General features: G+C 46.0%; 1 protein-coding gene across 22 annotated transcripts; it reads right to left on the reverse strand.

Annotated features, from left to right (window-relative positions):
- Positions 1-2,608: 2,608 nt before the first annotated feature.
- Positions 2,609-26,660, reverse strand: LOC106588422 (ATP-dependent chromatin remodeler CHD4). 22 transcript variants are annotated; one of them, XM_082969998.1, is made up of 42 exons: positions 26,366-26,660; positions 25,761-25,895; positions 24,262-24,368; positions 23,858-24,112; positions 23,229-23,347; positions 22,642-23,020; positions 22,215-22,347; positions 21,379-21,548; positions 20,825-21,055; positions 20,336-20,539; positions 19,882-20,090; positions 18,335-18,466; positions 18,125-18,224; positions 17,662-17,853; positions 14,895-15,095; positions 14,619-14,756; positions 14,236-14,357; positions 13,905-14,078; positions 13,500-13,641; positions 13,144-13,275; positions 12,803-12,920; positions 10,534-10,658; positions 10,145-10,237; positions 9,762-9,915; positions 9,557-9,580; positions 9,174-9,349; positions 8,781-8,970; positions 7,783-7,873; positions 7,553-7,652; positions 7,213-7,346; positions 6,961-7,105; positions 6,697-6,865; positions 6,438-6,497; positions 6,098-6,204; positions 5,637-5,865; positions 5,453-5,506; positions 5,139-5,294; positions 4,833-4,941; positions 4,417-4,549; positions 3,999-4,194; positions 2,979-3,148; positions 2,609-2,884 (listed from the first exon to the last, which is right to left on the reverse strand). In XM_082969998.1, exons 2-42 carry the CDS (start codon positions 25,822-25,824, stop codon positions 2,870-2,872), a joined length of 5,952 nt encoding a protein of 1,983 aa, XP_082826124.1. In that variant the 5' UTR covers positions 25,825-25,895; positions 26,366-26,660; the 3' UTR covers positions 2,609-2,869. The 22 variants fall into 22 exon arrangements, with proteins under 22 accessions (XP_082826124.1, XP_045565241.1, XP_082826123.1 ...); XM_045709285.2 differs by having other exon boundaries at positions 7,553-7,644; positions 7,784-7,873; positions 8,793-8,970; positions 22,200-22,347; XM_082969997.1 differs by having other exon boundaries at positions 8,793-8,970; positions 22,200-22,347.
- Positions 26,661-27,486: the final 826 nt, after the last annotated feature.

Consider the following 27,486-nt stretch of genomic DNA (forward strand, 5'->3'; position numbering starts at 1 on the left):
TCCCAAATTGCACCTACCTGTTGAAATGTTGGTGTTGGAAGCAGCTTCTCCAGTCTGGAGAAAAAGTCCCACATCAGGGATGTGTCATACATGGGGCTGAATTCCTCTGGAAAAACATCCTAGAAAACAGGACAACAAATTACAACCGGTGTTTTGGTCAGAAGCAATCGTCCCGGCGCGTTTCCTCTCTAATGCATACAAGTTGAGTTTCAGCAGTACTGAGTAAGCCAGTAACAAGGATTTCAATGGAATAGGATGTGCATGCACTGCAGTTCAGTTCAGTTTACCTCCTTGATTTAAATGTCTGTTTTAGAAATATTGTTCTCACACCAACTTGGAAGAAGTGTTCTCTCTTTTTTGGGTCATCTAGAAGAGTTTAGACAAGTTCCAAGTAGTTTGATTCTGATGCCTCCACCTCTACATTTTACATTTTAGTCATTTAGCACACTCTTATCCAGAGCAACTTACAGTAGTGAATGCATGCATTTCAATTCATTTCATACATTCTTTTTTCTCCATACTGGCCCCCCGTGGGAATCGAACCCACAACCCTGGCGTTGCAAACACCATGCTCTACCAACTGAGCCACAGGGATCTATCTGCAGCAAGTATACATAACACAGTTAGTAAATTAACCTAGCCAGCAGAGTTACAGTGCTAAGAGAAAAGTTTGTGAACCCTTTAGGATTTTCTGTATTTCTGCATGAATGGGATCATATTTGAATCTAATTCATAATAATAGATCAAGTGAACCCGATTAACAAGTCAAACTCTGAGCGGTTGTTTTGAAAATAGAAACGTATATATTATTTGAAAGCTACAGGCATTGTTTTTTGGGAATTGTTTTTAGGGAAATCGAAATCAAATCTTTCTACTGTCATAAGAAACCCCCATGCTGAGAAATACGTTCAGCCATTTTGGGACAGTGATTCACAACGCAAAGCAGATGCAGCTGGTTTCAAGTGGCCAAGAGACATCATGTGTTCTCCTATTGCTATCTAGTGGACGAACTGGGAATCGGACAGAGGATATATTTACATCAATGGATAGATGGAGACTTCAGCTTTCTCCTCACATATATATATACTTCCTGTAAGATGAAGGTATGGCACGTTGCACAAGCCCTGCACTTTTAAAGTGGCTGTGTTCCAATGGGAATTTGTGCATGTTTAGAGTTCCACTATTAAGTAAAAGATCTGACATTCTAATTTATTTTGGAACAGTAATTGGTGACATATTTGATCTCAAACCTAGACTTTCAAATCTCTTATTCCCCAACATGGGGACATTTTGGGGGGGACCCTCAGCCCCCGAAAAATAAAACCCCAAGTAATTGTATTTTGTTTGTTGGTCTGCTGCATCTTGGGCTCTGTAGTAGTCACATTGTTTCAGGCACCTTTATCTGAATCCCAGTGTTTTTTAACAGTACTAAGCATGTGTTTAAGACTTACAGTTTTGAAACCGAAATCTACTTAATGAGCATTCATAAATTCACTCTGGAGTGCCAGTGCGCACTCTGGGCCTTTGTAAGCCTTCATAAATTCAGAGCGTTTAGAGCGCACGCTGGACGCTCTGGCCGAGGAGCAAGGTTGAGCTGGTCGTTCTTGACCTCACAGCAGTCAAGCTAACTTTGGCCAGCTTCTCCCAGACATAAATGAGAGAACACCTCACTGACCATTTTACTCACCCTTGCGGAGCTGGTTAGGCTGTTATCATGTTATCCAGAGCGTTGGTGACTAACTGTGCTGCTGGCAACAATTTAATGAAGCTTTTTTGCCGATGTTTACTGACACAGGCAATATTCAACTGGTGTTGAGAGTTTGTAAATTCATCAGTTATTCTGCGCTCTGGCACACTCAGACGAGAGTGCTCTGAAATCGGAGTAGATAGCCAGAGCTAATTTACGCCCTGAGTGTGCCATAGCGCAGAATAACTGCTGAATTTACGAACACCCAGATGCCACTGGCACTCCAGGAAGAATTTACGAACGCACCCATGGTCTCGTTGCAGGTCGCGTTCTTTGCAGTTGTGCATAATGATTTTTTTATAAAGTATAAAAGAACAATGTCTGTACAACACAAGACATTTTGAATAGACTGTGTGCCTCCACCGGGTTCACTGGAATTTGATCTTACCTCATGTCATTGAGACTTCACCCAAAGCGATTTACATCAGTGAATGCATACAATTTAATATGACTGTCCCCAGTGGGAATTGAACACACAACACTTGCGTTGTTGCCACCAAGCTCCTAACAGCCACACAGTACCACTAAGGTCCAGGCAGTGCATGGTCCTTTCACTCCATTTCCTTTTATCATATAAAGGGCCCTGTACAGCCTACGCCAGGGTTCCCCAACTGGCAGCCTGCAGGTGATTTTATTTCCCCCCCCCAATTTAATAAAAAAATAAACATTCATCAGTCTGTCTGTTACTTCAAAGTCTAAATGAATTTGTCTTGACTGGAACAAAAAGAGGTAAAACAAATATATGATTCAGTCACTCTTAGATCCTCCCTGTTCTGTATATTTTCACTAGCCTTGCTTATACACCATTGAATCGTTCCCTCAACACCCCCCCCCCACACACACACACACAAAATCACATGATAAAAAAACAAACATCCTTTATTACATTTTTATTTAGGTCCCAAAAAAATCATAATAACATTATATCAATAATATTAATAAAGTCAAAACAAAAGGAAAAATTAAAATAGCTATTATTTCCACAGTGTCCAGGAGTCAGCCTGTAGGAACGCTGCAAGTCCATATTATATAAAGGGCCGTGGTTTCAAGCTTGGGCGCATCATCGTCTGCTGTGCCGATCAGGAATGTAGAGGTGGTGAGGTTCAAGGGGGCTAAGCCAGGCTACTGTTGTGACAGCTGTAAGAGAAAGAACGCAACAAGCACATTACAAAACGTGACAAGACTTGTGCACAAAACATTCACACACCCGTCATTGGGTTGGGATGCTTACCTGCGGTTGTTGAGGCTGTGGTTCGGGGCCTCTGCTGGCCAGGCGGCTGAGGATGTTCCTCTCGGACATCTGGAGTCTCACTGCGACCGGGGGTATCCGGGCGATGGTTGCCGGGAGACGGGTCACGTCTGCTTTCATGTCACTGAGCAGCTCCTCCAGCTGTTTCAGCACTGAGGGGGAAAGAGAGAATGGAAGTGCTTGCCAACTTACATATGCCTATATACAGTGTATTCAGAAAGTATTCAGATGCCTTGACTTTCTCCAAATGCTGTTACATTACAGCCTTGTTCGAAAAGTGATTCATGTTCCTCATCAATCTACACACAATACCCCATAATGACAAAGCAAAATAAATTGTTGCAAATATATATATTGGCTTGGCTAACTAGCTAGCTAGTAGTATGATTTGAATGACTCGGCAACACCAGATCAACAGCATTGGCTTTTTGCCTCCTGCCCCAGTTCCTAGTGGACAGCGGTGTACAGAGATGCAGAATTACACTTTGTAAGGGGGCTTTTCTGGACCACTGCTGAGGTGTGATGGTCTTACAGTCGCCGAAGCGTCACCCAGGTGGGTGCTACATTTCAGTAGTGGACGATCCAGCCCATCTACGAAGGAGGAACTGTGACAATGGAAGACGGGGTGGCCGATGAATGATATCTCTACCTCCCTGCCTGACTCTCCATTATGCTCCCTCCTGTTAAGATACTTCCTTTCTTACTTGGAATGAAAAGTGCTGTATAAAATACATCTATTATTAACTTTACAAATCTTCAACTAAGCCTCAAGGTACTTTAGGTTAGGTTGATAAATGTATTTTGGTCTGTCAGCAGAGACACTATTCTTCCTATTCCTTTGCACAGGGTCACGTTCAGTAGGCACAAAACGGTCAGACACGAAGTTAAATGGGGAGGTACCATAGGAACCATTTTAATTTTCCGTTGCCAAACATTTTTCTACAGTGTGCCCTAATGAACTCGACCCGGGCGTACTAGGCGAGTGCCAGCTGGCTAGCTTACCTTTGTGCAGGACGGCGTTGGCGGGCTTGTTCCCCGACATGGACTCCTTGCTGAGGTGTTGGTGGGACTCGGCCAGACACTCCACCTCGCTGAAGCGAGTGTTGAGGGCCATGGAGGGGTGGGAAGGGTCCTCCGACATGTTGAGGTAGGCCGCCCGGCGCAGCTGCTCCTCGATCACCAGGGCCTGCTCCAGCAGCTAGGGGGAGGAGGGATGAGAGGAGATGGGGAAGCACAGGAGTGGATGAGAATACAGCAATACAAAATGCACAGTGTGTACATGGAGCACAACAAATCTTTACGCGAGAAGAGTGAAAATGAGACCGGCTGACAAACAGGCCTGGGGGGGGGGGGGGGGGTATAAAAAGAGGTGGCTTATAAATGATCATGGCTAATAAGGGGTTAATAAAGGCCTTTATACCTTGAACCTCCTGGCCAGAAACTTGTTTTTTATCTCCAGGAAGTTGCCTCGGTTCATCTCAGCCTTGAAGGGCTCGTTGAGGATGGCGTACTTCACGTCGTTCTGGATGTCCTGCCAACGCGCGTAGCCGTGTCTCGGGGGCGCCAGAGTCAAGGGATAAACAAAAACAGACTGGCCCCACTGTTTGCGGTATGACCCAATATTGGCCTAATGTATGTGACCATTAACCAATACTTGAAGCTGGCCATAGTTATTAGATCTGTTGAGATTGTACTTTTCCTGCTACAGGCAATTTTCCAATGAGCGTTGCACCGGTTACATTTTGAAGAGAAAGATTTGACCGTAAATCACTGATGTTTGTTTGCAAAGAGCCACGGTGGGCAGCATAGTTTGTCAACAGTGGTATAAAAGGATACTGTATGATGCCAGCCAGAAGCCAGTAGTCATGGCGACGGTGCCAGATCTCATTGGTCTTCTTGGTGACGGTGGCGGCTCTCTCCTCATTCTGCCACAAGGAGTGCAGCTCTGTAGGGGGGAGAAAAAGAGTGATTCCCTGAAGTAACAATTGAGACTTGTTGAAACTGAGACCATTGAAAACGCTATTTAGTCCAAGAGTAGCGCTTAACCATGTATGAAACCAACCAAAACTCTGCTGAGAACGTGTGGAGATCTGCGCATGCGTTTGTGGTATGCTTTCCCTCTTGACACTCCAGTTCTCTTACCTGTGAATCCTCCGTCGGCGATGTTGAACATGAATCTCGTCTTGGCTTTCTTCTTCTCCTCACTGACTCTGGCCGCCGCTCCCTCCTTCACACTGTCCCCGTTCTGCAGCTTGGCCAGCTCCTCCGCCTTCACGCCATCCTTCTCCTCCTTTTGCTCTGCAGACAGAACAAGGTTGAAAATGGGGTGAGAGAGAGAACGGAGTGAAGAAGAAACGTGGACCGACACAAAGCACGGAAACCAACAGTATGTCCTTTTCTGCAGTTTGCTGATTGACGAGTGCAAAATGAGAGAGAATGATGGCGAGGGGAGCTACCTTTCTTTTCCTCTGAGGCAGGAGTGGTATCCATCTTCTCCGTCTTCTCTTCTGCTGCAAATCCAGAGGGATGGAGAGAAAAAGGGGGAGAACATTAGCAAACATCAAAGGAGTGTCTAACAGAATGCAATAGAAGTGGTACTGTGGAAAAATAGTACTGAACCATATTCTATTACGACATCACCTTTGGCCTTGGAGTCTTCCGATTTGACCTCGGACACGTCCATCTTGGCCTCTGCTGCTGGAGACTTGGTCTCCTCTCCTCCCTGAGTAGGCTTCTCTGCAGTCTCGCCGTCCTTCTCCTTCTCCGCCTCTCCATTGGTAGGCTTGTCTGTTTCCATGGGCTCTTCTTCATCTTTCTCTTTCGGTTCAGGGGAAGGAGTCTTCTCATCTTTATCGGGGATCGCATTTACCTGAAAGAGAGGAACATTCCTTAGAACCAGAAGCACAGAGAACAGCACAGGCGTTTTAAACTTACTAAAACTAACTATTCTGGACAAGGAGCTCCATCTCAAACTTCACAACAATGATATATACTGTGGTATCTATACCCCATGTAGAAGTATGATAAATTGATTGGCTTTGGTTAGACATTGGCTTATTCTAGTCTGTTGACCAATGTAGATCAAGTGTATAATTCTTTACCTCTGGGTCTTCCGTCTTTCTGGACTCCTCCTTCTCCACCTCGCCATCTTTCTTCTCCTCTTTCTCGCCATCCTTCGCGGCGTCCTCAGTCTTCGAAGGATCGTCTGCTAAACCAACAGGACATCAGCTCTTAATCCACCTTCCACATCTCCAAGCACTGATTGACAGTCACACATTTTACACACCCAAGCACCTCTTTTTTTTCCTAGGGTGGTTTCACTAAAACCAGCATAGCAGCAGCAGAGCTTGAGTCGGTGTTTGACCCTGCATGTCAAGAGTCCTGGAACAGTGAGATGGTGTGGAGGTAGACAGGGGGGAGTGGGGGACAGAGTTGGTTTACCTGGGGCAGGCGTGTTGGGTTGTGTGTCTGCGGGTGTGCCAGTGGAGGGAGTTTTGGGGGCTGGGGAGGGCGAGCACACAGAGGGGAACAGGGGTTAAAAGCATCATCGCAGGAGAGGGTCTAGACTCTGCAAGACACGGGACGTACTTGCAGAGATTTTGGGTTACAGACCATAGGTCACTACAGCTGGGAAAGACTGAAATGCAGGAAGAGCAAGGACCGGGGAGAGGGTTGTGGAAGAGGGCGTAGTGGTCTGTACCTGTGGCGGGTGTGTTGGGCTGCGTGTCTGCAGGCGTGCCCGTGGAGGGGGTCTTCCCTGGGGAGTCGGGGCGGGCTCCAGCTGCAGCGGCCGCAGCCTTTTTACTCTCCTCCAGCTCCATCATCCAGGGCATGGACCACTGGCCGTTGACGTGCTCGAACTCCTGGACCTGGTGGAAAACACGGTCAGGACGAGCTACACTCACACTTTAGCGTGTTGAGTTGAATTCCTCCCAACTATCCCAAACCAGGAACTGGGCTCTACCTTCTTGCGGATCAGCGACATCACACCGATGCGGGTGAGTACGTGTTGCCGCGACAACCCCTCGCGGGGGACGCCGTCAGCGAAGGTCTCCGCTCCGTCGGCGCCGGGCTCGCACAGGTGCCTCATGAAGAGGGAGACGTACGCCCTGCGTGGGAGAGAGGATCCGATGTTAAACAAAATATAGAGGACAAATTCAACCAATATCAAGGCATTACTATTTTGGATTTACACTATAACATGTTAGTTACTCACTTGAACTCTTTCTCAGATTTCCCACGCAGGTCTCTGACCAGCCACTGGGTGGTGAAGGCGTCCTGAGGAGGCATCCCATAACGCATCACTGCATTCAGGAAGGCCTTCCTCTGGCGAACGTTGAAGCCCAACACCTGAACACCAGAGAGGCAGGGTTAGTGTTGCGTTAACAGGTAGTCCACATATTGACCCCTGACCTTTATTTCTGTACAAGCCAATTGAATGCCAAGAGACAAGTGGTGGGTTGGCCCATCCGTAGATAAGCTAAATTGCAAACACATTCAGGATCATGCAGAGCATTGGTTCAGAGTGCAGTGATCGATGGACATTGGAAGCTGACCTCAATGTTGCCTCCCACTCTGGCCAGCAGGGGGGGCAGTGGCTTGTCCCTGTCGCCGCGCATGCCTTTCCTGTTGGGTCTGCGAGAGTTGGCTGCACCGCCAGAAAACAGGAAAAACACCAAAAGTTATTCTCTTAAGCTTCACAAACCACATACAAAAACACACACACACACACCCACTCTTGTAAACACCGACAGAGACACCGTCTGTCCACACACACTTTCGCTTACCTTCTGCCCGCTCATCAAAGTCCTCGTCACCCTCCTCGGAGGCCACAGAGTAGTCCGAGTTGTTGTCCGATTGGTCATCCTGCCAATCTGCTTGGAGACAGAAGACACGGGGCGCAATTTCAGTACACAGTCCAGAAACTTCTCTGAACTTCTTCAAACATGAACATTTAAAAGAGGGGGGGAAAGAAGATTCTACAAGGAAGTGGACTTTGAGTAAAAGGTTGACAACCAGACCAAGCACAGAGCGCTAGAAGGAAACCAACGCCACAGATATGGGGGTGATGTGTCAACTTGTCCACAAGCAGTGCCCGAGTGCGAGTAGCTGACTCAAACCACATGTGGGACATTGTTTAAGCTAGTATGTGTACAGTTAGGAGCCGAGAAGAGATGCACTGTTTCCCGACTCAAAACGGAAGGGGTACAAAATACAAAACAACTGCAATTCAGTCACACGCGCCAACTTATTCTTCAAATCTCTTAGGGTGCTAGGATTAAAGAGTGCCACATTTTACAGGGGCGGGTGCTGGCATTTTCATCCTCTAGGTGAGGGGCCTGAGATCATGGTGGCTGTGCAGTGCATTGTGGGTAGTGTAGTTCGCCATTGCAATGCATTGTATTCAGGTGTCAAAAGTTAAAGGAAAGCTGCCATTCCAACATAAAACTAACAAGGACTTGGAACAGATATCCGCTCACGTTAATGTAATTCTGAATAGTTTGGATTGTTGCTGGGAATAGAAGATCACGAGCATGTCGGAAGATTTACCAGGCTTTCTGAGGACTGACATAGAGCCTTTCTGAAGAGGTAATGCAAAAGGGAGGAAAATTCAAATTGCCACCACAACTGAAGAGGCATGCCTCATGCAGGTGAGGAGTAATCAAACCAGCACAAACACACGACACCACTCAGTTACTAAGACTTCGCTGGTGAAACTCACACCCACCACTCTCTCTCTCACACACGTAAGTAAGTAATGGCATTGGCGCTTGTTGTTGTTACCCCGTCTACTACCTCGGTCCTCCTGGGAGCCGTCGTTGTAGTTGACCTGCTTGCGGATGCGCTTGCCCTTGCCCAGGTTGCGGGCCAGGTCCTCCTGCTGCTGCTCATAGTGGTGCCTGAGCAGCTTCTCCCAGTAGTCTGGGTCGACACTCTCCTCCTGCTTGATGATCTCTCTCTGTACTTCCTCCTCCTGGGGGGGCCCGAGAGAGAGGGAGGGAAAGGAGAGTCATTGATCAAGTGTGCATGTGTCAAATGAGACGTCAGTTACACACACACACTCACAACGTCTGGGCTACAACAAGGCCACTTGGGAGTCGACATTCTAAAAATATAAAACATCACTATGGGTCAAAGTGTCTGCTAAATGGTGTTTTTGACCCAAAACAAACTTACCGGCTCCTCCTCGTCCTTGACCACGTACTGGGCCACCTTGAAGGAGCCCAGGTACTCGTTCATGCTCCCGATCTCCGTTTCCTCCGGGGTTTCGGACTCCTGGTTCCTGTCCAGAAGTCTGTCCACCGCCATGTCATCGTAGTGGATCACCTGGCTGTCCTCCTCCTTGTTCTCACCTGGGGGACATGAAACATTTTCAGAACATGGTCCAAACATTATCAGAACGTGTTATAAACATTGTCATAACCTTATCTTGAACTAAATCTGTTCTAGACATCGGTTTACCCAAAATGTTGATAATTTCACCTAATAAGTAATAACCAACAAACTATCATCGTATTTGACTGTTCGTATCTGCTGGCATTTGCTCGTTTTCTGTTCACCTGCAACACGCTTCCAGTAACCTGCTGTGGGCAGGTAAAAAAATAAAATAAAAAAATATACAATAAGACAACATTTCATTGCTCCCTTTCAAGACAACTGAAAGGTGATTTAACAGAGGAACAACTATCCACTCCATCCTTCCACCTACCCATCCACCCTCCCCATCCATGTTTACAACAGCAGGAGCTGTTTAGTTCCTTTTACCTTCTTTGTCTCCCTTTCCAAGCTCGTCCTTGAACAGCTCCTCCGTGCCAAACTTGAGGATGTCGTCCAGCTCCTGTTTGGACATGGAGCCCGTCTTGGAGCCCAGACCAGGACGCACCACCAGGTGGGTCAACATCATCTTCTTCTTGGCAACCTGGAGAGGGAGGGAACGTGGGATGTTTCTATGTCTGCATTGACTTTCTTCCTGCCAGTATAGGCCAAAGAACTGAAATGAGTAGCGCTGACGACAGACGAAGCTCGCTTCCCACACACACACGACATTCATTGGATCCAACAAGGTAGCAATTCTATGATACAGATTTGTTATGTTACGTTGTGAAGAGGTCATTGTGATGTTGCGGGAGAGGGGACAGCCTCTTTACCTGAGTGATCCTCTCCTCCACAGAGGCCTTTGTGACGAAGCGGTAGATCATCACCTTCTTGTTCTGTCCGATACGATGAGCTCTGCTGAACGCCTGAGATGAGAAAGAGGCAGAGACAAACAGTATGAATCTTTCGTCCTTGCAACCACCTTAATAAAAAGTTGATATAATAGAGAACAAGGAGATGGTGAATGGCCCAATCATAAACTGATCCATAAGCACTTGTGGAGATCTGATTGGATTCGACAGGTGTAAGCAATATGGTAATAGCTCCACCTTACCCTCTGACAGGCTAGGTGGAAGGTTCACCATAGTACTTCTACTAATCAAATTCTCAAAGATCATTGGGCTTGACTTGGGCCTGTGTGTGATGGTTTCAAGTGTGTTACCTGGATGTCGTTGTGAGGATTCCAGTCGGAGTCGTAGATGATGACAGTATCGGCGGTGGCCAGGTTGATGCCCAGACCTCCAGCTCTCGTCGACAGCAGGAAGGCAAACTGCAGCGCTCCAGGAGCTAAGGAACAAACAGATCAACCACTCAGACCAAATCACTATACATCAATCTATATTTACATCAATCACTTGCTTTATCTCTATAATCATTCACTTTCCAGGGATTATTCAGTTTTCTGGCCCGCCTAAATTCAAACAAGCAACGTGGCGCCGTTTCCACCTACTGAGAATTCCATCTCTTAAAACCCGATACAAATTGTAAAAAAGATAAATGGACCTATATAATTGTGTATTAATATCACGTTTGAGAACTAACCAAAGCTGGACAGTCAGGGATGATAACAAATTCCCCCAAAAACTATTGCAACAAAGACTCAGAACTTCTTTGGAGCCCTGTTTTATCGCTGGTATTCTTAAAACGAAATTCATTTGAGATTGCATGCACCTGCGTGGTAAAACAAGCTCGATTTCAACGAAAACCCCACAAGAATAAAACACTACTTTAGATAACCCGACGTTGATATCAGACAGCGGCAAATTTGGCCATCTGGGTTGTCTATTCCCGCACAATTGAATTAAAGAACTATCAAGAGCTTCAGAAAACATAAGGCTGATGAATGTAAAATAGCTTACTATAAGAACAGGATTAGCCTGATAGTCCTACAGACTAGTTCATTCCAATGTTTCACCATAAATGGCATTTCATTTGATAAAAATAAAACATTTCAAATAAACAGTATCAGTCAAAAGTTTGGACACACCTACTCATTCAAGGGTTTTTCTTTATTTTTACTATTTTCTACATTGTAGAATAATAGTGAAGACATCAAAACGATGAAATAACACAAGGAGCCAGAAGATAGCCCTTATTGGTAAAAGGCCAAGTCCATATTATGGCAAGAACAGCTCAAATAAGCTAAGAGAAACAACAGTCCATCATTACTTTAACACATGAAGGTCAGTCTATCCCAAACATTTCAGGAACTTTGAAAGTTTCTTCAAGTGCAGTCGCAAAAGCCATCAAGCGCTATGATGAAACTGGCTCTCATGAGGACCGCCACAGGAAAGGAAGACCCAGAGTTACCTCTGCTGCAGAGGATACGTTCATTCGAGTTACGAGCCTCAGAAACTGCAGCCCAAATAAATGCTTCAGAGTTCAAATAGACACATTTCAACATCAACTGTTCAGACGAGACTGCGTGAATCAGGCCTTCATGGTCAAATTACTGCAAAGAAACCACTACTAAAGGACATCAATAATAAGAAGAGACGCGCTTGGACCATGAAACACGAGCAATGGACATTAGACCGGTGGAAATCTGTCCTTTGGTCTGATGAGTCCAAATTTTGGTTCCAACAGCCGTGTCTTTGTGAGACGCAGAGTAGGTGAACGGATGATCTCCGCATGTGTGGTTCCCACCGTGAAGCACGGAGGAAGAGGTGTGATGGTGCATTTCTGGTGATTTATTTAGATTTCAAGGCACACTTAACCAGCATGGCTACGACAGCATTCTGCAGTGATACACCATCCCATCTGGTTTGCACTTAGTGGGACTATCATTTGTTTTTCAACAGGACAATGACCCAACACACCTCCAGGCTGTGTAAGGGCTATTTTACCAAGTAAAGTGATGAAGTGCTACACCAAATGACCTGGCCTCACCCGACCTCAACCCAAATGAGATGATTTGGGATGAGTTGGACTGCAGCGTGAAGGAAAAACAGCCAACAAGTGCTCAGCATATGTGGGAACTCCTTCAAGAGTGTTGAAAAAGCATTCCAGGTGACTACCTCATGAAGCTGGTTGAGTGTGCAAAGCTGTCATCAAGGGAAAAGGGTGGCTACTTTGAAGAATCTAAAATAACATATTTTGATTTGTTTAACCCTGTTTTGGTTAACTACAAGATTCCAAATGCGTTTTTTCATAATTTTAATGTCTTCACTATCATTCTACAATGTAGAAAATAGTCAAACTAAAGAAAAACCCTTAAATGAGTAGGCGTGTCCACATTTTGACTGGTACTGTATATAAATCCCTCTTGATATTTAACAATTATAGGATATATATATATATATAATATATATATATATACACCTAATTTAGATCTGAAGACTACAACTATATAATAGTCACTCTGAAATTGCAGTATACACAGTGATCTAGTTAGATAGTGAATGAGGAAGTCAGTGTGGGGTGAGCCTCACCATTGAATCTGTCGATGGCCTCCTGTCTCATGCCCCCGGTAATGCTTCCGTCGATACGCTCGTACTTGTAGCCCTCGTTCTCCAGGAAGTCCTCCAGCAGGTCAAGCATCTTGGTCATCTACGACAGAGGGCGTGAACGGGTGGTGAGTAAACAAATAAAGCTCATGCACAAGTGGAAAAACAATCTACATGAGTAAGCAGTGTCCATGTGAGGCGTGTGCTTTTTGTATCCAAGACCTTTGAAATGTTTGAATCCTTCTTGATGTAATGTGAGGGACTCAAATAAATGGACTTCGTGAACTCAAATAAAATATTGATAATGTGTGTGTTGGTTAACTAACCTGAGAGAAGATGAGTACTCTGTGCCCTCCGTCTTTCAGCTTCCTCATCATCTTCTGCATTAGCGTCAGTTTCCCAGCAGACTTAGTGAGGGCGCTACCGTCGTACATCCCATTGGGCATCTTTGGGGCTTCCTGGTTTTTTTGTTGGGGGGGGGGGGGCAATCAAGAGTCAGCTATATAGAGCCTTACAGGAAAAATACTACAAAAGTTATAATGCATATCATGAAAATGCTTGACGCAAATAGTATCTAAGACTGTATAAAATAGACTGTACAAAATGAATGCACCACTACCCCACTTAGCCATCACAATAGCATGGTCCATTCCCATTCAAATGTATTATAAGTGGGTCATACCATGGCAGCCACAGGGAAGAGGTAGGGGTGATTGCAGCACTTCTTGAGGTCCATCACCACGTTGAGCAGGGATACTTGATTTCCACCACTGCGCGTGTTCAGAGCCTCAAAGTTACGGGTGAGGATGAATTTGTAGTACTTCCTAAAAAGAGAAAGAAAAAACACGAAAATCCACATTTAATACCACTTCCACAGTCCAATTATATTGTAAAGTTCTAGTGAGTTGAGTATCCCAAGGCAAGACTGTGTTTAAGTAAAAGTCTATGGACGATGACTAATCATTCTAACTTTATATTTGATCACGTCTCCCTTTTAGCCAAGTTAGACAGCACATACAACTGGGTCACCACTATTCAAAATGTACACCTTCACCACACCCTATCCCTCCATGCACTTTTCACTCACTTCTGCATGGGGCTGAGCTCCACCCTGACGATGAGCTCCGTCTTGGAGGGCATGTGTTTGAAGACGTCAGCCTTCAGTCTCCTGAGCATGTGTGGTCCCAGCATGTCATGCAGCTTCTTGATCTGGTCCTCTTTGGCGATGTCAGCAAACTCTTCCAGGAAACCCTCCAGGTTACTACACAGAGAGAGGAAATTGCAGGGAAGTAAGTAACGGTTAACTCTATAATAACTGGGCTAAGATGAGTGGGGTGTGATACAGGTGATGTGAAGTGGTCGTTGGGATTGAGTGGGAAAGTGATGTGGTCAGAATGTGTGTATACACACACACACACCTGAATCTCTCTGGCGTGAGGAAGTTGAGGAGGTGGAACAACTCTTCCAGGTTGTTCTGTAGAGGTGTACCGGTCAATAGCAGCTTGTGCTGGAGAGGATAGTTGTTCAGCACTCTGAAGAACTGGAGGGGAGAGAAAACAGAGTATTATTCAACTAGAAATGCAACACTTCTGTATTTGTCAATGGTACTTTCAGCCATACCAGTTTAGGTGGAGTTTCATTGTACAATGAAGGTATCCAACTAATGAGAAATAGAATTTGGGATGCCTCATTGCCCTTATACTTCCAAATTGATCTTTATCCTGAATAAGGGAATATGTTGCACATAACAGGTAAACTACCTCCATAACAGTCCTTTAAACCCTCAACTCTAATCTCTCACCTTGGACTGGTTGTTTTTGAGCCTGTGGGCCTCATCGACCACCAGACAGGCCCAATCTATGGAACCTAGGATGGCCATGTCGATGGTGATCAACTCATAGGACGTCAGCAGCACATGGAACTTCACCGATGAGTCTTTCTACAAGGCCACGACGGGGAACGGTTAAAAACGTGACACACACCAGCATATCACTGAAGGAGTGATATATTGAAAAAAATAAAATACATTTCATTTCATCGGTTCTTTTTTAAACACATTTCCCCCCGTAATTCTCACCTTCATCTTAGAAGCCCTCTTGCCTCCGCGGATGGCGTTGTTCTCGAAGGAGAACTCGTTCTCTCTGATGACGGCTCTGCTGTCTTTGTCTCCTACGTAGGTCACCACGTACATGTCCGGGGCCCACATCTCAAACTCTCTCTCCCAGTTAATGATGGTAGACAGGGGGGCGCTCACCAGGAACGGGCCCTTGGAGTGACCCTATAAAGGGGGAAAGAAAAAAGTTGATTAAAATAAGATCATTTGTATGGGTGGCCCAAGCGGGAATCAAACCCACTACCGTTGGTGTTGCAAGTGCCATGCCCTACTAACTGAACCACAGCTAACTTAATAAAAATATATAATTTCTCATGTAACATTTATATTTCTATCATTCTAATGTTAAAATATTGTGTCGTCAAAAGATATTGCATTCTACACTCCGATCAATAGGTGGCAGTACATTTTAGTCATTTAGCAGACGCTCTTATCCAGAGCGACTTACAGTAGTGAATGCATACATTTCATACATTTTTTCCCCCCCGTACTGGTCCCCCGTGGGAATCGAACCCACAACCCTGGTGTTGCAAACACCATGCTCTACTAACTGAGCCACACAAGTTTTTTAGTAGTCTCCATGTGATCACCCCCAAAGAGTGTTGACACAAAGCTCAAGCTATATGTCATCAGATTTCGCCTGACATATTATACAAACTGGCTGGGCTGGTTGGTATTGATCTAAAGGGATGCCTAGTTGGCATTTCTGATCACTTCCTGTTGAAATAACGCCTACCACGCCACCATTTGGCCTTATACATTTTTTAAATAAAAGTAAACAATGACATTTATCAACAAGCGTAAGAAACTATAGTTGAACATGCGTCTTTCTTTAAATAAAATGGGGCCAATGTGTGATATTGGGATTAACATTTCAAAATGGTATGAAACACAAATAAATAATAAATGTATGCAGTTCCACGTGTGTAAAAAAATATGCGCAAATTGGCCCATAACGCCACCTACGCAACAACATAGGCCTATACATCCTTTAAGCAGGGCTCATACCGACATTGGCAAGTCAAATTCAAGGGCTTCTTCAAGCATTTCATTGTAATTTAAGGACCTCAATAGTTTACACAATTGTACATATAGGGCCTAATATACTGACTAACGTTCAATATTCACTACATGGCCAATAGTATGTGGACACCTGCTCGTCAAACATCTAATTCCAAAATCATGGGCAGTAATACGGGGTTGGTCCCCCACTTTGCTGCTATAAACAGCCTCCACTCTTCTGGGAAGGCTTACCATTAGATGTTGGAACATTGCTGCGGGGACTTGCTTCCATTCAGCCACAAGAGCATTAGTGAGGTCGGGCGATTAGGCCTGGCTCGCAGTCGGCGTTCCAAATCATCCCAAAAGTGTTCGATGGGGTCGAGGTCAGGGCTCTGTGCAGGCCATTGTCATGCTGAAACAGGAAAGGGCCTTCCGCAAACTGTTGCCACAATGTTGGAATCACCGAATTGTCTAGAATGTCATTGTACAGTATGCTGTAGCGTTAAGATTTCTCTTCACTGGAACTAAGGGATCTAGCCCAAAGCATGAAAAAAAAAAAACAGCCCCAGACCATTATTTCTCCTCCACCAAATTTTACAGTAGGCACTATACATTGGGGCAGGTAGTGTTCTCCTGGCATCCGCAAAACCCAGATTCGTCCTTATGACTGCCAAATGGTGAAGCATGATTCATCACTCCAGAGAACGAGTTTCCACTGCTCCAGAGTCCAATAGTGGTGCGCTTTACACCATTCCAGCCGACGCTTGGCATTGCGCATGGTGAGCTTTGGCTTGTGTGCGGCTGCTCAGCCATGGAAACCCATTTCATGAAGCTCCCGAGGAACAGTTTGTGTGCTGACGTGGCTTCCAGAGGCAGTTTGGAACTCGGTAGGGAGTGTTGCCACCAGAGGACAGACGATTGTTACGCGCTTCAGCACTGGGCAGTCCCGTTCTGTGAGCTTGTGTGGCCCATCACTTCACGGCTGAGCCGTTGTTGCATCACATCACCACATCCGGCCGTAACTGGGAGTGCCATAAGGCAGCGCACAATTGGCCCAGCGTTGTCCGGGTTTGGCAGTCATTGTAAATAAGAATTTGTTCTTACATGACTTGCCTAGTTAAATAAAAGGTTCAATAAAAGAAAGATTAAACATCTAGGAGCAACATTTTCAGTTGACCAGGGCAGCTCTAACAGGGAAGAAATGTGATGAACTGACTTGTTGGAAAGGTGGCATCCTATGACGATGCCATGTTGAAAGTCATTGAGCTCTTCAGTAAGGGCCATTTTACTGCCCATGTTTGTCTATGAGATTGCATGGCTGTGTGCTCAATTCTATACACCTGTAAGCAAGAGGTGTGGCTGAAATAGCCAAATCAACTCATTTGAAGGGGTGTCCATATAGCGTACACTACAGGGCCTGAAGTATAAGTAAATGGAAGGACAGAAAAGTGATGTTTTATGTCATGATTTTGGACAAATCCATCAAGACAGCAACCACGATAAAGGGTTAAACATAGGGTTTAAAGCAACTCAGGAATTTTACTGAATATAGTCATGATTCCCCCTTATATCTTAATGTAATGACGTGAAAAAAATTGGCAGACTTTTATCAATGACTTGTCAACAGCCGTAACAAGTTAACCAGCAGAGGAAATCCTCCCTGGTACCCTAGTAAACAGAAAGACCCACATACACTTTCACCCTTATTCTCTCCCACACACACACACACCTCTTTGTAGAGTGAGTAGAGGAACACGGCAGTCTGCACAGTCTTGCCCAGTCCCATCTCGTCAGCCAGGATAGTGTCTGTGCCCTGTGCCCAGGAGAAACGCAGCCAGTTGAGCCCCTCCAGCTGGTAGGGGTGCAGGTTGCCCCCCGTACTGTCCAGGTAATCAGGCTGCCGCTCAAACTTGATGGTGGGCTGAAGAGGGGGGAGATCGAGAAGAACAGTGAGTTACTGTTGATGTCAAGACACACCACTCAGCAGGAAATATGCACCATAAGGGATTTATCATGTGATTGATATAACATAAAGCTGCAGAAAAAGAGATGCTAAAAGTCTGTTTTAACAGTAAGATACGGAGCAATTTATGACGATCGGGAATACCTGATAAATCACGAGAAACCATATCTCTCATAAAAAGACAAGCCGTGTCGCCAATCCAATTAAAATGACAACAGCCAACACTTACGTCAACGACAGGATTCTCAGGAGGCCGGTCCATCCTCTTCGTCTTGCCTTTCACCTTGATCTTCTTCCCTGGTTTACCCTCGTCGCCCATCATCAGCTCCCTGAAACAGACGAGAGGGAACATCGTTACCCTCGGAAACAGACAAAGAAGAAACTCCTCCTCCGTTCCACCTACACAATGTAGAGAAGGTGGCGATAATGCATTAGTGACCTGTGGTTCCAGTACTGCTGTCTGAAGACGTCAAACTCTGGGATGTCCATGTCCTCAGCCTCCCAGGTGGCCTGGTCGTAGGCCAGGTCTTTCCACTTGATGAGGTAGTGTACGTTATTCTTCTTGTCCTGACTGCAGCTCACAAGACAAAACTTGGTTAGCAACGTTGCCAATTAAATCCAGTAGGCATGCACGCACATACATACACAAAAGTATGTAGACACGCCTTCAAATTAGTGGATCCGGCTATTTCAGCCACATCCGTTGCGGACAGATGTATAAAAATCAAGCACACAGCCATGCAATCTCCATAGACAGACATTGGCAGTAGAAAGACCTTACTGAAGAGTTCAGTGACTTTCAACGTGGCACCGTCAAAGGATGCCACCTTTCCAAAAAGTCAGATTGTCACATTTCTACCCTGCTAGAGCTGCCCTGGTCAACTGTAAGTGCTGTTATCGTGAAGTGGAAACGTCTAGGAGCAACAACGGCTCTGCCGCTAAGTGGTAGGCCACACAAGCTCACAGAACGGGACTTCCAAGCACTAAAGCGCATAAAAATCGTCTGTCCTCGGTTGCAATACTCACTACCAAGTTCCAAACTGCCTCTGAAAACAACGTCAGCACAAGAGCTGTTTGTCGGGAGCTTCATGAAATGGGTTTCAATGGCCGAGCAGCCGCACACAAACCTAAGATCACCATGCACAATGTCAAGCGTCAGTCGGAGTGGTGTAACGCTCACTGGCATTGTACTCTGGAGCAGTGGAAACACATTCCCTGGTGTGATAAATCACAGGTTTGGCGGATGCCAGGAGAACACTACCTGCCCCAATGCATAGTGCCAACTGTAAAGTTTGGTAGAGGAGGAATAATGGTCTGGGACTGTTTTTCATGGTTCGGGCTAGACCCCTTATTTCCAGTGAAGGGAAATCTTAACACTACAGCATACAATGACATTCTAGACGATTCGGTAATTCCAACTTTGTGGCAACAGTTTGGGGGAAGGCCCTTACCTGTTTAAGCATGACAATGGCCTGCACAGAGCGATTCAGTGCTTCCAACTTTGTGATTTGCACAGAGCCCCATCAAACACCTTTGGAATAAACTGGAACGGCGACTGCGAGCCGGGCCTAATCGCCCAACATCAGTGCCCGATCTCACTATTGCTAGTGGCTGAATGGAAGCAAGTCCCCGCAGCAATGTTCCAACATCTAGTGGAAAGCCTTCCCAGAAGAGTAGAGGTGTTATCGCAGCAAAGCGGGCACCAACTCCATATTAATGCCCATGATTTTGGGATGAGATGTTCGACAAGCAGGTGTCCACATACACTACATGACCAAAGGTATCTGCAACTGATTGGTTGAAATTATTGCACCATTTGCACCACAAGGAGAAACCCTTTACCTGACAAAGAAAACATGCAGATTTCACTATGTGTCTGGCCTTGCAACTCAAACTCTGCTGCTATTTTGGAAATGTTAACTCTCAATGAGACTAAAAATACATTTGAATCCCATTTAGCAGCCAGTCCGGGAGTCTCGTCCTGACCTGTGGTTGAGGATGCGGTGGATCATCATCCAGGCAATCTTGATGCCGAAGCGGTAGTATTTCTCCTCCATCTTGGCGTAGAGCGGGTCCTTGGCCTTCCTCTTCGTGCTCTTTTCCTCGTCGCCCTCGCCAAAGTCTATTGAAGGAGGCTCGTCCATGTCGTTCTTCCTCTGGTAGTTCCTGAACATCACCTGACAATGCAGCTCCAACTGGAGACAGGGAAAAGTGTGTGTGGGTTGTCGAACGTTGGTGCGACAACGCTCTTCTCTAATCCATTTCAGTGAGAAAGAAAGTGTCTGAATGGTTTTTGTTTGTGTTTATTTCAGTGTTCGCCGGCGCCTCAAAAGCAAAAATAAAATGCGCGACAACTCAAAATGAGGGTAGGTGTGTATGAGTGCGATTGCCTGCAACGTGGCGGCCGAGCGTAAGTCTGCATACCTGTGTGTGTACATACCTGCAGCTCAGACACCCAGGAGCAGTGCCAGTAGGACATGTTGCTCCACTTGGCGAAGAACTCCCTCTCAGGGCGCCCGGCCAGAGGGGCGGGGTCAGGCTGGTCAGCCGGGAGGTCTGGGGGGCGGGGGATGGGCGTGGGCGGAGGGGGGTCGCCCCAGCGCCACGTCAGAATCTTCTGCACCTTGCCCTTCATGGGTGGACACTGAGGAGGGGAGGAAAGTGTCAGTGAATAGGTCAAATGTTTTTAAAAACCCGCTCGCTTTTCAGGACAAACTGATCATAACGTCATGGTGAAAACTCCTTGTCTACAGATAAGCTAGGTAATGTTACATTTAGTCGTTTTGTTTTCCCAATACACTACCCAAGGGGGTAGGGGGCTAGGTTTCAATTTGGGAAGTAGAATTCACTGTACCCTGTGTAACTGGCTGTGCCCCGTGTCAATCACCCTGCGGGTCCCACCCCATTGATTTACTCATGGTTCACTCACAGTGCAGCGTGGGCAGATCCACTCTCCGTTGGGGATCTCAGGCAGGGGCGGGTTGAGACAGTGGATGTGGTAGGAGGAGGGACAGGAGTCGCAGCAGAGCAGCTCGCCACCGTCCTTACACACCCTGCAGAACTCCATGTGGTGGTCGTCCTCCTCCGGCTCGGCCTCCACCTCCTCCTCCTCCTCTTCTGAGCCCTCCTCCCGCGCCTCCCACTGTTTGCCCTCCTTCTCCTGTGGATGGGAGAGGGAAGGGGTTCATGTGAATGGTAGTTGAGCAACGGGAAAGGGTTAACTGTTTGACTGGTAGGGAAGCAAAGATGGTTACGCACTTGAGCAATTTGAGAGCTAACAGTACCAGCATATCCCACAGTACTACCAGCTAGCGGTTTATGATCATTGACTAATGCTTCTCAATATCTCCTCATTACCCTCAACCAGATTCCTCTGTATTTTGTTGTCACTCCGATTGATCATTCTGGTTGGCTGACCAGTACCATATTGCCCGGTCACTTACTCCACAGAGCCATTCATTGGCTAAGGAAGGTGTCACTCACGCAGTGTGGGCAGCTCCAGGTGCCCTCTGGGGCGTTCTCCATGTCGGGGTCCAGACACACCATGTGGTAGGCCCTGGGACAGGTGTCACACAGAATGATCTCCCCTCCCTGCTGGCACACCTCACAGTAGTCCTGGTGGTCCGTCTCATAGCCGTCACCGTCCTCCTCGACTGGAGGGAAGGAACAAAAGGACAGAAGTGGGTGAGAGCAATTCAAACTAGACACGGTACATTTCCTGAACAACCCCCCCCCCAAAAAAAGGAATGCATTTTCAACATTATTTTTGTTGTTTGACGAGCACCCTAATGAAATACCAGCGAGGCTATAACACTTTAGAGGTTACATATTGTGAGGAACGCACATTTTAATCAATCAGAATGTATTTTATAAAAGTGCTGTAGAATGAAACGTTAGGGAATGGACATCGCTGTTCGTCGCTCCCTTTTACCGTGTAGGTGGAGTCATTCAGATGCAATATAGGAAGCATTTCAAACTCCTGGGCGATATGTATCGATACTCTGACAGAAGAGTTTGTCTACGTCAAAGTGTGTGACAATCCCCCCAAAAATTTAAAGGCAGAACATGCTGGATGCTGCCCTGCTGAAAAAGTATAATCTTCTAGTGACTCAGTAAGACTGAGTGGTACTGGCTGAGTCATAGCTAATTGGACATGCATACACATCCAAACTACAGCTGTGGAGTCTAGCAACTCAAGACCACTTTTTATTGGGTTTGAGACATACTGCATCACAGCCATGGATGACACACAACTTCTTGGGGTTGAGATATGTATCAGAGCCATGGAAGACACACACACACACCTGCAGAGTACAGACCCTTCTTCTTCTTGGGCTTGCTCTTGGGCTTCTTGGAGCGGCTGCTGCGGCTGTTGGAGCCGTCCGACACGGACACGCTGTTCATGCTGGCGTCGTCAAAGTCACTCTCCACGTCAGGCTCATCCTCTTCACTCTGATAGGAACAACCAGACAGAGAATGGTTAGGAACTTCGTTTTAAGGAGAAATGTGTTTAGGTCGGAAGGCCTCTATGCCAAATGATAAAAACATTTTGTCATCAACAACGAAGTCAAAGTGAGCGAGAGAGGTGACTAAACAGTGGGGCCGGGAACTGCCAGGGACCTCACGATACGCTATGATCACGATACTTACGTCCTGATACGATATGTATTGAGATTCTCACAATTCTATATGCATTGCGATTCGATACTGTGATTTTTATTGCGACTCAATGTTCCAAGCACTTACCGAGGAGCGTTTCCTCTTGCTGTTGAAGCCTCCTAGTTTGATCTTGAGCGGAGCTACCTTTTTTGTAGCCACTTTCTTCTTCTCTGCAGGCTTGGGGGTGGGCCTGGACTTCTTACGAGCATTAGGACCTTTGCCCTCTTTGGTCTTGGCCTTTTTCAGAGGCGGGGCGACCGGTGGCTGGGGCTCGGCGACTGGGGCGGGAGCGACCTCCGCCACCATGCTCTCCACGGCGGCAGACACATTGGCGGCGGCCAGGGCGGCAGTGGCGGCGGCCGAACCTCTCAGGGGATTGTTGGTGCTGAACTCACGCCACTTGGCACCCAGTACCATCATCATCTTGGACACGGCGATCTTGGGGTTCTTGGCCGCGATGAGTGGTCTGATGGAGAGATAGGGGTGGATGGTGAGTAATGAGGACAAAAAAAATTAAATATGTAAAAGAGTGAAACGGTAGGCGAGATCATGGGGAGAAAGGAGACAAAATATCTGAGAGAGCAAAAAGTTGAACAGCAAATGAGTGGGGGTAAGAAAGAGAAAGCTTAAAATACAATTCATGCGGCAAGCATTGACAAGGACAATCTCATTACCGGACATATTGGCTGAAGGCCTTGTAGTTGGTGAGGGAGCGGTAGTCCTCGTCGCTGAAGACGTGGTCAATGTCCTCCATTCCCCAGTCATCCAGGAGCTGGGACGACGTCTTAGGCTCCTAGATGAGACAATTCAACATGAACGTTTGCTTGAACGTGGTTCTTTCCCGTCTTTTCCTTACTGACTGGCCTATTGTGGTGGGACTATTTCTTGCCCTCTGAGTGTTGCCATTGTGTTCAATAGTTACTAGGTCTTTGTTAACTCTAGCACGGCTTTGGACAAAACACTTTCCTCCCACCATCGGCTATTTTAAGCCGCATGCAGTTATACCATGTGGCAAGTGCTTGTCTTAAAAAGGGCCAATGTCAGGTAGTTCGGTGTTGCCACGGTGACAGTATGTCCTTGCATAAGTGCACTTACCACTACCAGTCACCCTAGTGGTAGTCAACTCAGCATGGTAGTATTGATAACTTATCTACATCTAGAGATTACAGGTATCTTATTCAATCACTTTCTATGAAGCTCTGAGTTTTAGTTGCATAATGACAATTCAATTAACACCATGACATATTATTTAGTCAACTTTAATGCCCCCCCCCCCCCCTCCATCCTCGAACTAAAAACTCACCAAGCTATCATCGTCATCGTCCTCATCCTCCTCTTCCTCAGGTTCAGGGTCCTTCCTCTTGTCCTTTCCTCCACCGTTTCTGTCAGTGCTGGTGCTGCTCCTCTTCTTCTCCTTGGAGGTGCTCCCCCTGTTCTTCTTCTTCTTCTTCCCTGGGTTGTAGTCGCTGCCCTCGCTGTCCGAGCGGGGCGCCGCTCGCTCCTCGTCCCTGTCCACCTCGGGGGTCTCCATGGGCTCGGGGGAGCTCATAGGCACATCCTGGAGAGGACACATTGGGGGGGGGGTAGGAGTAAGCCCGTTGTCTTCCGACAGGTGGCGGGTCCCTCCACTGGCAGACAAACGGAACACAGTGCGTCCAAAGAACGTACAGATAAGATTAGAGACGTGGTCATGTCACTGTAGCCTACCTCTCTGCGAGAGGTCCGCCTCTTGCTGCTTTTGTTCTCCCGGCTCTTCTTGGCCTTCTTCTTCTTCACCTTCGGGGCCTCACTCTCTGACATCTCCTCTTCCTCATCTGCAATGAGGTCAGAGACACAGCTTAATAATAGCTGTAACGAAGAATGTCAATTGAATATCCTTGCAACCTTGGTAGCTGCAAAGTCCTATGGAATCGGGTTCCAAGGCCTATTATGTAATTGCTCATGGTAGATGTAAGCAAATGGCTGTTGGCATTGCAATCAGCACCAAGTAGCCATGGCCGACATGTGATAAGCTGTTTGTAAGTCAAAATGAGGGGTGCTGGGTGTCTAATTAAATGACACCTGAATGCCATGTCATCATTATCTGGGTTATGGTTGAGTCCAGTTAGCCCAATTGTAGAATTTGATGTCCCACAAACAAATTGGAAAAGATGGCTCTTCCAAGTCATTATCTAGATTCGAGTAGGATTATATATGGTCAATGATTTTCACATGCGAGAGGTTTGAACGCAAAAAAAATTAATAATAATAATTACTAACGACTATCCAAAAGGTGGCCTGTTGACGCCTGCTATGTCTAAAATCGGAAAATTCCATGGCCTTAACTTCCCCACCGAGGATTCTAATGGAATATGCAATGCCGTCATATCCGAACCTGTTGTGTAAACAAAGTAGCCAGCTAGCCTAACGGTTTTATTGTCCTTCGCCAGCTAAGGTAGCCATCTACGTTATATAAGTACAATTCTGTGACACGTTCCACAAAATGTACAGATAGAGTGAATGACTGCATTTGTTTCTACCACGCACCCGATGATAGGAGGAGAAAGTCACCGTCGTCATCTGCCATCTTTCAAGCTAACTGGCTGGCTCCATCTTGTCATCGGCACGTAAAAATACCGGTAACATTTGCTAGGCCGCAAGAATATGCCGGTGGGTCGGCATGATTTGTGTAGCCAAAAGTTTAAGTTCTGTAAATTGCTTCGGTATGGAAAAACATCTGTCCGTTTAGCAAACTTACATTTAAACGGCTTGCAATAAAACTGAAACAAAAACGTTAACTAGCATTGTTAGCACACGCAAGCTAGGATAACGTGTTAGCTTCTGCCAGATAGCTGCAGTAGTCAGTCAACTATCACAGCTTAGAGGCTGGTGTCCACTGTTCCAGCAACTACTTAGCTAGCTAGTTAACTTTTCCATAACTAGTTGACCAACTAACCGTAAACACTGTGATTCTGCTTGCTTAACTAGCTTACCACAACCTGCCAAGTTAACTAACCACAACCAGTATCAACTAACAACCTACTGTATGTTAGCTAGTTATCCATAGATTCAAATTCACGTCACCTTCAAGTTCTTTACTCAGTGCAAAGCCATACATGGCATCTTTGGCTCAGTTTTACGATTAACTCGCATTATTTACATAAAGTATATAACATTTTAATAAATTAATTTCGTTGCAATAAACACATGTGTTGAAGTGGTCCTACCTTGCATTAGAGACCGGTCCTCTGGGGCTCCAAAATCATCCCTATCGTCCTCGCTTCCAGACATAATGCTAGCTAACTTTCAAATGTAGTTAGCTAACTAAAAAAAAAGTTTAAATCCGTGTTGCCTCCAGAGTCCTGTCCCAGTATTGAGTCCGTCCAGGTCGAGCGGGGAGGACAGGTCCGCAAGGAGGTGGAAATAAAAAATAAAGAAAAACAAGAAAACAGAAGTGAATATTCAGAACTGATGTCGTGCATTGAACAATATAAATACATGAATTGCCTCTTATGTAGGTAAAATAATTTCTGATGTCAATTGTTTTAGACAATACTAGGCTACTCAAGATTATCAGCCTTTCAATCTATGCGTAGTCTCGCTACATTATAGCTAGCTAGTTAGCCATTAGACATGCCATCGTCGTGCTACTAGTTTTCCGTCCCACACTTGGTTAGCTAGCCCGCTAACTCCAGCTCAATCACCGGCTAGGTTCAGAAACGAGTCACACATTCATCCCAAAACATATCAATAAATGACGAATTTCAATTGTTTAATGAATGGTCTAATATCACAAATACAATTATAAACAAACTACAGTAACGTTACTCACAAGTTGAATGGTTCCACTGTTTGAAAACAGAAACAACGAAAGGGGATGTTTGCCTTTCTTTCAACAGTTTTTCTTTTTGGGTTACAATAGCAAGCTAACGTTAGTTCCAATAATTAAAATGCAGTATTTGTCTTATGTTGCCTGGCGATGCACACGACGTCGCCGTCTCCCTCTCTCGCATTAAACACCCGCGCACACACACACAAAGAGATCAGGGGGCAGACATCCCATAATAACCCCCCCCCCACACACACACACATATATACACACACGCACACCCCTCCCCCACTCTGCATAGTTACCTTGCAACATGCAGACCATAATAATCCACCCCCCTCCTCCCTCCTCCCTCACATGGAGTCTCTTCCCCATTCCTCCGTGCCACCCTAGCAACCAACGTTGCTATGGGAACACTCACCCCCACCCAACATCCCATAATAATAATGAGCATAGTCACTGACATCCCACAATAAGCATAACTCCAAAAAGAGAGGATGAAAAAAAGACTCACATGGCAACTCCTCCACATGACTGCATGTAACTTCTGTGTCACAATCTACATGTATGTAGAGACACTGTACTGTAGGAGCATATTTCAGCATCTACTGACACAAAGCATGCAGACATATGATATATAGGACCCATATGAACACTTATAAACCATACATTCCTTGTGGAGGGTCACCACAGGGCACACTCAGGTAAACGCTGTACTGTGAACTTGGGGAGACCCACTTGAAAACCATTGAATGATTCCAATGATTTGCTCAACCCCCATTATTTAATCTACACACAAACCAAACCACCATGAGTCAAATAAAACATGTTGTTTCCAGTCAAAGCAGACACAAAGACAAAACAGAAGTGCCATTAACTCAGGGAAACCCTGGTGTAATGATGGCCTTAGGTATATTGATAGGTCACCATGCATCATAGACACGGACTAATGAAGCCTTATTCAAAGCTATGTCTCAATCAGACCTCTGTATCTTCCTAGATCTAGCCTATAAAGCGTAACCAACAGCTGAGACCCAGGGTCTGCAAAGGAGGCCTTGTGAAGGCCTATACTGCATTGCACTCAATGGTGGGAAAATTGTTTGAATCCTAACATGATTCTGTAG

Source organism: Salmo salar, chromosome 27 (assembly GCF_965601325.2).
Source record: "Salmo salar chromosome 27, fSalSal1, whole genome shotgun sequence".
NCBI classification, from domain to species: domain Eukaryota; kingdom Metazoa; phylum Chordata; class Actinopteri; order Salmoniformes; family Salmonidae; genus Salmo; species Salmo salar.